At 39.6% G+C, this 12128-nt stretch overlaps 1 protein-coding gene across 5 annotated transcripts in view; it reads right to left on the bottom strand.

The window, feature by feature from the left end:
* Positions 1-12128, bottom strand: part of gys2 (glycogen synthase 2) — a 29195-nt gene that overhangs the window by 12656 nt on the left and 4411 nt on the right. For 3 of the 5 annotated variants that reach the window (XM_054752980.1, XM_054752978.1, XM_054752977.1), the window contains exons 3-15: positions 11065-11256; positions 9998-10183; positions 7608-7752; positions 6531-6648; positions 5316-5436; positions 5113-5219; positions 4920-4979; positions 4767-4845; positions 3144-3257; positions 1996-2122; positions 1686-1781; positions 1445-1608; positions 493-573 (exon numbers count right to left, since the gene is read on the bottom strand). In XM_054752980.1, coding sequence (XP_054608955.1) covers positions 493-573; positions 1445-1608; positions 1686-1781; positions 1996-2122; positions 3144-3257; positions 4767-4845; positions 4920-4979; positions 5113-5219; positions 5316-5436; positions 6531-6648; positions 7608-7752; positions 9998-10183; positions 11065-11256 — 1590 coding nt within the window. Of the gene's footprint in view, positions 1-492; positions 574-1444; positions 1782-1995; positions 2123-3143; positions 3258-4766; positions 4846-4919; positions 4980-5112; positions 5220-5315; positions 5437-6530; positions 6649-7607; positions 7753-9997; positions 10184-11064; positions 11257-12128 lie in introns of all 5 variants that reach the window. The other 2 variants (XR_008566220.1, XM_054752981.1) reach the window with 2 other exon arrangements.

Below are 12128 nucleotides of genomic sequence, written 5' to 3'. Positions count from 1 at the left end.
CACTATTTCAGAAGCACTGATTTAATGTAAAAAAAAAAAAGGTAAACTTTTATTTTTCTTGGTCTCAGGAGGCTATTAATAAGTAATATTATAAGTAATTTGATCCATATAGATATGGAATATAATTAAATAATAATACAATAAATACAGTAAATAACAATATAAATGAAAATAATATATATATATATATATATATATATATATATATATATATATATATATATATATATATATATATATATATATAATAGTAATACATTTACTGTTATACATATTAAAATCAATTATTATTTATAATATTATACATTTACTATTAGTGCATTTATAAATTAATATTACAATGGAAAACATAAATAAAAAGAATGTAAGGTAAGCAATGTGTTGGTGAGTTTTGCTGTGGTTTTCTGGAAGAGTCAATCATGTATAAATCTTTGTACAAAACACAGGGCTACTAATGTAGCCTAAATTTTGCTTATAATTGCAATTTCTTACCTTCAGAGGGGCCAATGGGTCCAATTTAAACTGGTCAGGGAACGCTCTGCTGAGTGCAAGGTGGCGTGCATGTACGTAGAACTGTTAACGACAAGTCAGTAAATCCACCGTCAATGATTTAAGTTGAAAAATCGTGTAGAATTTTGTTGCATGTGTTATTCCCAGTGGTGTAGCCTGGGTTGCCAAGTGTAGTACGTACTTGCACCTCCTGACCTGTGGTTACTTCCAGCAGTCCTGCGTTGAGCCTTTTCTGTCTGTTTGTCCCCTCTTAAACCCAGCTAAACCAATTACTAGAAGGTGATTATTGTTGTTGTCTTTGTTTTTGCTCTCTCGTTTTTCCTCTGTCCCCTCTCAAAGGCATAAGGGTCACTCATACTGCCAAACATACAGCAGATTATTTTTTCTATTCCTTATATGAATGAATGAGAAAATTAAAATTTCAACTGAGAACTGTGGTTATTTGAATCCTGGATGACTGCTAGAAAGGAATTGCTCATGAACCTAAATCCACATTGCAACCAGTTTGTCTAATGGATTATGTCTACATGGATTATCAAAGTGAAGACAAGATTTTGAGGTTTTTTTCATATTTGACACAGCTATGCTACTGGCTAAATCTAAATGAAGATGCTCATTTAGTGAGTGAGGAACGATACTCATACCGTTGGAAGGGCTAAATGTTAGCCTTCAAGCCAGGCGAAGTTTGTTGCCTTAGTGTTTTATTTAATGAACTTGTTCATAACATCTGCTGGTCTCTGCCTCCTGTCTTCCTAAAATTGGTTTTGTTGAGCTTTTAGCCGACGTTCTTATGTTTCCGTGGATGTATAGCATGTTTGTTGGTACAAGTTACTACTGTATAGCAGCACAAAAGCAACCCAGCTGCCCCTAGTACTGGGTTCCTGCTCTTTTAAAGGGTTCATTGGATGGTGCCTTAAGTTTTGCATTAACCAACCCGTCCCAGGTATCTCCAGTCCAACAAGTCGGACAACCTCTCAGCTCTGTTGCGTTGGATGATGCGCTGACGACGTGACTGTTGGCAGAAATTGAACATGAACTGAGTCAACTGGTTACAGGACTCCTCCGCAGAACGGAACCGCCGGTCCACGATGTAAATACCTGAAGCCAGGAAGTGGGGATTTGTGTTAATTCAAAAGGTACAATGCCTCTGTGCACGTGTGTATGTGTGTACACACCATAGGCAGCAGGGTCTGATACATGATCCTCCATGAAGCACCCAAAACCAGAAAGATTGGTGGTTACACTGGGAATGCCCATGACCGTACATTCACCTGGGGAAGCAGAAGAAAGCACCTGATGAAGGGTATCAGCCAATATTTTCAAAAGTACATTTGATACAGCCCAAACTCTTGAGGAGATTCGAACCCAGATCTTCCCAATCTCCTGACTGTGTGGCCAACATGCTAGCCACTTGGCCACTGTGGAGCAGCTGTATATAATATATGCGATGGATAGAGAAAATACTAAGGACTGTAGTAACCGTACCTGGTGTGTATCCCCAAGGCTCGTAGTAAGAGGGGAATACTCCAAGGTTACAGCCACGGACAAAGTCCTCATAGTCCATAGGCAACAAGGGACTAGTAGAGGACAAGAACTCAGGATGGAAGATAATCTGGGAAGAAGAGGATAGAAAGCGTAAAAAACAAATCAGCAGGAGAAAGCCTTCATACAATATGGATATTTGGAAAAATACGCCTCTGATGTTACACAAAACCTTGACAAGGTTTGGATCGGCACCAAACACGAAGAAACGCTCAGCAGATTGGCTGACACCTCATCTGAACCAGCATGAAAGGATTAACGCGCATGTTTTGCCTGTTCTTTGGCTTTTTGCTGCACTTATTCCAAAGGAAGGAGCAGCCTCAACATGGAGTGCTGATTAATGTGAGAAGAAAAGAAAATACTACGGAACCCGTTGAATTAGACACCCCAGCTGACTGGAATCTACATAAGTGATTGTCAACATAACCAAAAACAAAACCATTGTTTGCACATTTCCTTGTGACTTTCACCAGGGACATAACGAGAAAGGCCGCTGGTAAAGGGTTTTTGTGGACATCGTTTTCCTCCATTTGTGCAATATATTTTATACTCTTATCTACTAAACTACTGCAGTAATTTCGTTGTATGTCTTGTGTACAATGAAAATAAAGCTTTCGCACATGAGCAAATCTTTCTTCCGGTGCCTAACAATATTATAATTTAATAATTATATTCAAAAAAATAATTACATTGGTGCATTTTGTTAGTTGCTGTGGTAGAATTCAGGGTAATACTGCCATTCTTTTATGTTGAAACTTACTTTGCACTGAACAGGAAGTCACTGTGTGCATGTTTTAATGTAAGTACACAGTAGTTACGTTGCTGTTGTTTCACGCTCCTTAGTGATCACGATGAAGTTAGCAATACTCCAGCACGTCAACTAAATTGACGCGTTTGTCATAGAAATTTGCTAATTTCATGCCAACGTCATCTTAATCTGACACCTTTTAGGAATAAGAACACTGTGGACCACGAACAATGGGTTGACTTAGACGGGTTGTTGAGCTAAGCAGGGCCGACTTAAGCGAGGTCACCATAAACGTCATCAATTGTTATCAAGGGAAGCAATGGAGGAGCGACACACTCTATACCTTAATGCGGTCATTCCTGGAATTGAAGAGGCCGATTCGTCGGATGTTACTCAGAATCGGATCTGTTGAGTCGTCCAGCATGTTGTGGGTTGTCACTGGAGGGAGGCTGTGTCTCTGGAAATACAGTGTACATCAGTGGTCACCAACGTTTTTGAGAGAAACCTGCTGAGGGACATTGAATCAAATATTAGTGGGGTTGTATAGTGTATGCTGCATACATGTACAATGGTCTCAATGGCAATGGTTGTACAGCGGAATGAACGGAGTGAGTGACCCTCCTTTAACCGAAATCCAGGTTGGAGGCTCAATTAATCGTGATTTGGATTTTTGCCAAAATCGCCCAGCCCTCGTCTGTATCTACATTTTGCTCCTATTTTGGTTGTTTCCTGTTCACCCTTGCCGGTTTCCTGTTCTGTGTTTCCTGGTAGCTTGCGGGTATTTTTGTGCCTCTAATTACTTGTTATGTTTGTCTCAGTGGTTATTAATGCTTTTTGGGGGCTTTTTTCCATTTGCTATTTCCCTTTTTTTGCTGTTTTTCATTGTTTATGAGATGTGTTTTCACTTCTTTGGACTTGCAGCCTCCGGGCTAATAAACCGAGACTCACCCATCAACTCATGTCTCTGCATCGGGGTCCTAACAACCCAGTTCGTCACACCACACTTGTCATCAGCTCCATTTGCACTCCATTTCAAATATCAGAAATATTGACATTAGAATAAATTCATTTAATGGAGAGACTTTTTAATAGGCATTTGGATTTTAACTGTCTACTATAGCATACATCACAATTGGACAACTACCCTATTAAACCACAGTCCACAGACAGCTTCAGTCAGCTTAGTTATTGCACTGATTTTCATTCATGGTTTTCCACACACAGGGATGACATACCCCCCCACTTTTTGTAATTCACGAGCAGCGGGCGCCATCACTCCCATTTTATCGCTACTCCACTTGAGAAATGCCTTATCCATTTGTAAAAGTAGAGCTGATGTTGTCAATGTACAGTACAGTGGGACTCCATCTTGCAGATGATTTTCAACATCTTCCCGGTGGTCGAGATAATAAATGAATGGATGGGAGAAAAGACACACAGGCCTACAGTGGAAGCTCATCTGACTTCTTGGTAAAATGCATGTGTTTATGTAATATTCATATTTTTGGACTAATAATAGGTCGTATTCAACCAACAAACAGCAATGATGTACTAATATATTTTGGAAAAACCATGATTGAGTGAAGCTGAGAAATTCAAAACGCTAGGTGAGGGATTACTGTGTTATCACGATCAACAAAAGGCAAACCACACCAATCATTCAATGATCAAAAAAAAGAGAAAAGTATCGGTATTGTCGATACTGGCCCTGTATTTACTTGCTATTGGATTAATACCAAAATGTACATCTTACACCTACTGTATGTCACATTGTTTCGTATATATATGTTGTACAGCATTATTATGCTGTAAATGTTATACTTCATTATCATGTCTTTATAAATTATTATATATATATATATATATATATATAAATACTTTTTCATTAAAAATCTGCAAATATGCTGAATCATGAATAGGTGGGGATCCACTGTAAATGCTTTATTTAAGTCAGCTTAGTTATTACCTGTGTGGCATAGATGGCTCTCTTCATTATAGTAAAGTCATCTCGGTCCAGAATGGAGTTCATATCAGGGATCTGACCTCTGAGGATAACAGCAATGATAATGTTCATTTATTAAAGAAAAAACAGGAATTTTGACAAATAGACTCTACTTACTTTAACAGAGCATCGTACAGGCGTTTCCCAAATTTCTCTTTCACAGTGTGAGCGGTATCCCTATGAAATAAGAACACACTGAGCAAGGACCTTGACGTGATTGGTGTTGGGGAGTATACTGTGCTATACCTGTATGAGCATTTACTAATTGCTGTAGCATTGAACATAATAAATAAAACACAGCAGTGCATACCAGAGCTGTTTGCGTATAGCTTGCCCCTTCAGGGACTCCACATTAAAGTTGTTGGTTTTCGCTGGCATAATAAAGAAAACCACCACTGTCATATCATTTCGGTGTACCTGTGCAAAGGGAGGAAGAACAAGAAAGAAAGATTTGCACGAGTAGCAACATGATGTAAACATATTGAGTCGATTGCGCTCAAATGCAGGCCACACCCTCAGTAGGTAGTTCAGCCTGGAAAGCGACTCAAGGAAAAGATCTGCACCCTTGTTGGAGAACTCATAGCGTCCTGCTATGAAGAAGAATAGGGTTTTCTCGAGGTTGAAGTCCAGATGTCTACGAAAGTGAATGGATTTGAATCAGAACGTCACACATGAAAATGAATACATTTGAAGTCAACAGTACACACTAGGGGTGCGCCGATCAATCGACCACGGATCTTTATCGGCAGATTTCTGTAAAAAAAAATGCAATGTATCGGCATATGCCGATACTTGCTTTGTAACGTCGATAACCTCCGCCTCCATAGCAGCATCCAGCCTATAGCAACCGTCTCCCGCCCACATTCCCTTCACAAAGCCGAAACAAGCATGTCAGCCGTGTGGGACTTCCTGTCGTTGTGAGACTGATATAAGTTTTGCACCCTGAAAAATATGCCACGAAAAATGTCTCACCGGAGTGGCGCGTTAAAAACCTTTAGTTTGGTGCAGCATTTGGGGGGGCCGGCACTTGGCAGGATGTGGTGAGTGTGAGTGTGTGAGTTTTCGAGACTCGCGATGTGATCATCGGTCAGGCGGCGGCTAATGTGGCTAACGCTGGACACTCACCCGTGTGTGTGTGTGACAGTCGGAGGTCTAAGGCAAAATGCGGTTGCATTCGTCGGGCTGAAGGAAGCCGAGTGACTGTGACTTTGAAAAAGTAAGTCAAATATGTTTTTGTATAAATTTTATGGTTCCCCTTTCATATCATATAGCCCAGAGGTCACCAACATAGTGACCGCAGGCAAAACAATGTTGTTCCAGGACAGGTTTAATTGCTTATTTGTTCGTATTTTGAATATATTTTAAATACCTTTAAAGTCCCAGTTCACCGTGTTCTACTTATTACTAAAAAGTGCCCACTTAAGTTGAGTGCGGACATACACGTCGACCGCTTCTGTCAACATAAAATGTAAGACCCAAATGGGTCGTTTCTATGAAAAAACGGCTCGCTTATGTTACATGTGTTGTAGCATTGTTAACTTCATCATTCTCGCCAATCAGCATAATCATGTATTACAAGCAGCCTATGTGATTTATTGTGCCAGAATGAATGTACTGTGCAGACAAGTTTGGTGTGCTCGTCCTGTTTTTAGCTGTATTCTGCTTGATTGGTAATGCCATCGGACAGTATATGAGAATGAGAATGAGAATCAGTAAGAGTCTACCCACCCGTAGAAGTGTCCTCTGACAAACTCCTGGATGCGAGCTTTGTTGATGGAGTGCAGGTTTTGGAACTCATGCATGGCAGAGAACTTTTTCACATTCAGCCCATTGGGAGTCACCGTATCTGTTTGATCAACGCACACGTTTAGGTGAACAAAAACAACAACCCTGTATTATTCTCTCAAAGGGATTTTCAAAGTGCGAGCGAGGGAATGAGGGGATGTGCAGAAGCAAAGTGGATCAGTTCTCTGAGGGGGGGTTTGGGTTGGCTCAACAAAATACAGTAGCAGTAGAAGTAATACTGTAGTGGTCATAAATCTAACTTTGGGTCCATCACCCTGCCTCTAGACACAGACTCAAACACAAGGATGCCAAACAACAAACAATGAACTGGATTGGACTAGCTGGTAACTGGGCATCGTCACCATATAAGCAAAATTCAGACAGCTCAATGGTGTGTTCTTAATCTTTCATTACAAACACGGCACCAGTTTACATCCACTTGTCACAAGTTGCTACCATGACCACTTGACAGTGGCTACTGTGTCCTTAGGTTTGTTTACTGTAGTCATTGTGACAGAAAGCTGCAAATTTCAGTCGAGTTTATAGGTTGCAATTTTGGAGCAGGCGCTCCTTTCTTGGTGCGCACACCCTTGTGGACAGGGACGCTGGTGTTCGCACAGTTTTCAATTCATGAAGGACTTGAGCCTTGGAGGCTCCTGGGTAATTTTTCCTTTCATCTGAGGGTGACACTTTGAGTTTTCTTCCAGACCTTAGCAAAGTGGTGACACATTCACATTCACAACTTGTACTTATGTACAATTATTTGAACTGATGGGCTTGGAATTTGGCAGTCAATCATGATCACAAATAAGTTAACGGAGCAAGAAACAGGAGAGAAAATCCTGAATAAATTCAAGCACACAATTGTTTTGTTTGTTTTTTTTTAAATCATTGAAGATGTTCATTGTACAATCATTCCACCCTGAAGTAAAATACCTTGTCTTGCCTAGAGCCCGCAAATGAACGAGCCCGACCCTGCCTACAACACTGTACGAGGGTACAGTTAAGCAAAATGCACACCTGGCTTCCTGTGCAGGATGTGATTGGCTTCAACAGCAGTGATCTGGGAAACTGTGGTGAAGACATGAGAACAGTGGACGGCAGCTCTCTCCAGACAGTAGCGATGGTAGATCTGTCGTTCACCAGCCTCCTTGTCAATGTTGAACTGCAATATGAGGTGTTATGTACATTAGGTACATCATATGATCTTCTGTTTAACTATTTATTTTTATAATAATGTCCATTTAGCCATCCATCTATTTTGTCCTAATTAGGGTCGCATTGACACATCAGACAATTTAGAGTCAGTGCTTCCCAACCTTTATTGACCCGCGGCACATATTTTATATTAGAAACATCTCAGTGCTGTATGAATGGCAACAGGTGGATACACAGGTCATTTATGTACCTTGTGCCATCTATTGGAAGAGCATTTAATTGTTCTGCCTGTCAATAAACCGCAGATAGATGAACAGGATACATCATTTGCAGTTAATATATAATAATTTTTGGACCAATTCAGTGAAAATGGATCATTTCCCAACCTTATGTGCCGCAATGCAGAGGTTGGGAATCACTGTCTTAGGTAATGATATACCATTACCACTGTACAAATGAAAAGAAGTTTACCTGAACATGTAAAACACGTAATATGTAAAAATGTGTTCTTTTTCTCAATTTTGTTAGTAGGGAGTGTGAGTCCATTTTGAAATAAATTTGTTCCCAAATATGGTTGCTTGCTCATAAGTTGCTTGAGATGCAGCCTACTTAACAGCACACCTTTGTTGATATGCATGCTGATCGATGGATCGTTCCCATCCCTAGACAAGATATCATTCAAAATCAATAAGATTCTATCCCGAAGGTTTTAGATGTAAATCAACATGAATCTGGCTTGGTTATAGTATTCATTTATAACCACTAGATGTCCTCACCATAATTATATATCAAGAGAGTGTGTTCTCAGTTTGCAAATTGGAAAATGCATAGTGGATATCATTTCAACAATAAAAGATATTAACTAAATATGGATTAAATGTTCAGGTCAAACAGTACACTTTTGTGGTCAATTACCCACTGAACCGGTGAGTGGCCTTTCGCTCCAAGTTGACCTTTACAATGAGCCAATTACAACCCCTTCCCTTGACCCATTTAGGCACATTTCAGCATCATTAATGATACTCTAAGTGTTTGTAAAGGTCCACAGTCTTTTTGTGTCTGTGCACAAAATTACATCTTAAAACATCAGTACCAATGGTAAACTATTTTTATGAGTAGATAATGGATAAAATCAAAGCTAAGCAAAATGACGGTACGTCGCCAAAGTGAGTACACTCCTCACATTTCTGCACATATTTTACTATATCTTTTCATGGGACAACAGTGAAGAAATGACACTTTGATACAATGTAAAGTAGTTAGTGTATAGCTTGGATAACAGTGTAAGCATACGGTCCTATGGACCTCAAAACAACTCAACACACAATTAACTCATTCAATACCAGCCATTTTTCAAAAGACACACCCTTCAATACCGGCCATTTTAGATTATTTTGACTGATCTTTTAAGGCACATAGAATATTGTTTTCTACGGCTATACAGTATATATATAGAACCTACCAAAAGGAAGATTAGACTCCCGTCTTTCATCAGAAAAAAAAGTCTGTTTCTACCTTTTTCCGTTCTTCAGTAATCAGCAGTAGAACATGGGTAAGTTTCAGGAAAACATCAGTTCCCGAATAGAAAAGGGAGAAAACCATCTTTTTGTGTTACATTTGAAGCATAACTTTCACTTTGACACAAATATTTGTTGCTTTTGTGACAGCTCAAATATCTAAACAACTATACCAACATAAACAACACAAAAAAGGGGTTGTTTTACATCAAAATAACAATTTATTTACAAACATAAAATAATGAACTATTTACAATTTTTACATTCGGAACTCAACTCTGTGTGTGCATGTGTGTGCATGCGTGTGCATGTGTGCGTGCATGTGCACCCCTACAATGCGTAATATTTTGCACGCTACACTTCCTTCACGCTCTCTCACTTCCTCCTTCCTGTCATGTGTGATTTGTCTGTTAACTTGATCACTGCTGAGCTCTTATGAAATGCACTTCTGCCACCTTATGGCCCTTTTTATGGCTTAAAAGTGTTCCAAAATGTTAATGCATTAGTGGCGAGTTGAATCACTACCTCTTTTTGCCTCTTGCGCAAAAAAAATGTAAAAGACTTATAAATACGTTGTTGGGATCGGATGTTCAGGATTATAAAAATGTAGAAATACGTCTTTGGTATTGAATGAGTTAATATCAAAACCCCTAAGTGAAAATGTGTAAATTGTACCTAAAGTGTCACTATTTTGCGTTGCTTTTTGAACTTCCAATAAGCAATATGAGTGATTACCTTGTCAAGGTTGTTGTAGAAGTCTACATTGCCAGCGCAGAGGTATCGGCCCAGCAGAGTTGCGTGGGTAGTGAAAACCGTTGCCATGGGGATCTTACGAGAGCGTGAGAGAATGAGCCCTGGACCTGCCTGCCACTCATGGAAGTGAGCGATGACATTCGGCTTGCCTCCGAGCTGGTCTGTTAGCTGAAAATAAAGCAAGTACATCACAAACTCAGTAAGTTTATACGACACTGGGTGAACTCGTAGCTTATCATGTTCAAAAATGATTCTGGTTGTGAGAATTTGTGACCAAAATATACAAAAATTAGCAATAGTTATAGCAGTAGATAACAATAGTTATGCCTTGAATGTGATTTCCTCTCACAGACTGAAGACTCAAAATTGTCCATATGTGTCACTGTGGGTTTGGATGGTTATTTGCAGTCAGACACCACATCGTATATTGATAACATGCAGCTTAAAAAGGAGAAAAAAAAAACTAAAACTAAAAAGAAAGCGTCCCCAACTCCCAGGCAGGAAACATTTCGTTTGTGACTGACACCAGGGGGACAATCCCATGCCATGTCTTTGGTTTTCCCTGAACCTGTACCTGTCATCTTCCAATTGGACATGCCCAAAACACCTCACCAGGGGGGCAACCGGGAGGCATCTGTAGTTAATGTCTATGACATGGGTTTCCTTTGGGTATGGAAAAGCAACGGTTCCACTCGGACTGTCCCTGGGTAACCGAGTTCCTCACCCTAGCCTTGAGGGAGAACCTGGGGACTTGTGACCCTTCTGTCTGAAAGATAGTGACTTCGAGCTTGTAGACATGACAGAGTGAACATAGGTTGATTAGCTAACTTGTCGAATAAAAAGCCACCGTATGCTCTGAACTGAAGGGTTAAAGACAACAGGCGGAGAAAGCAACTGACAGGTTGGCAACTAAGCACAGGCGAAAGAAAGAAGGGCAGACAGAAAAGGAGTTGTAGATATGACATTTGTTCGGATAGCAAGTAACAGAAAGGACTCTTGTATAAAAGTCGTATACCAGCAGTCCACACAGTTTCTGAGAAAATCCAGACCTCTTTGAAGAACCAGGCAATCAGAGAGCCGAGGATCAGTGAGTCGTTGGCTTCTCTGTCTTGGTATGGGAGACCAATGCTGCAGGTCTCCCACAAGTCCCCCTTCCAGCGGTCTAAGTTCCAGGCTGCAGAGCCAATGTCAAACAGGATCACGTAGGGACTACCCTCGATTAGCCAGCGGCCGAAATAAACCTGTAATAAAAAAAATGTTTCAAAGTGGATCATTCGGATAGTACCTGCATCCAATTTTATGGACTGTTGACCTCCAACTACATGTATTTTCATTTTCAAGAACATTTGTGCTTAAAGTAAAATGATGGGATATACCACAGATCAAGTAGAACACGCAGAAGATATTTCCGATGTTTTTTTCTAAAATACTACTAATTCATGTCAAAGATGTGTGAAGCTACATGTTACATTTTTCAGGGTAAATGTATTCCTTATTGGTAAAGAACTCAACCTGCCACTTTTTTGTGTACCACAAATAAACTTTAAAATGAAGCGAAGAACATACAGTATATTCGTTGTCTTATTAGCATTTTTGCTATTCTGACAAATACGTCATGTCTGACTTTCCACAGCAATTATTAGATTTTCCTAGCTTGTTTTCTATGAATTAATTGGAGAAACATAGTAAGTACAGTTGAATTTGAATATATGACAACCTATTAAAGCATTAGAATTGTTAAATGGCTTTAAAATTACCTTTAATGGCCAAAAAAGAAAGAAAGAAATTAGCTGGCGTTTACCTGACACACTGCCATTTTGAGGAATCCATAACCTGACATAGTCACATGACTATCACATTGCGAACATTCCCACATGTTTAATGGGTTTTTGACAGAAAGATGCTTTTTAAAACACTTAAAAAAAGAAATTATATTTAACACTACAGTATCATTATTATTAATCCTTGCGGGGAAAAGCACACTGTACCCAAAGTACAGTGTGGAGCTGTATGGTGTACGACTGCCATCTAGTGGTCAACCTTATCAATGACTACATCTAGAAACTACAAGTGTACATTTACAGTACACATTGACTGTCATAGTAAAACATAT

Source organism: Dunckerocampus dactyliophorus, chromosome 15 (genome assembly GCF_027744805.1).
Source record: "Dunckerocampus dactyliophorus isolate RoL2022-P2 chromosome 15, RoL_Ddac_1.1, whole genome shotgun sequence".
Classification (NCBI taxonomy): domain Eukaryota; kingdom Metazoa; phylum Chordata; class Actinopteri; order Syngnathiformes; family Syngnathidae; genus Dunckerocampus; species Dunckerocampus dactyliophorus.
The sequence above is the reverse complement of the archived record's forward strand: the minus strand, read 5'-3'. Positions and strand labels throughout refer to the sequence as shown.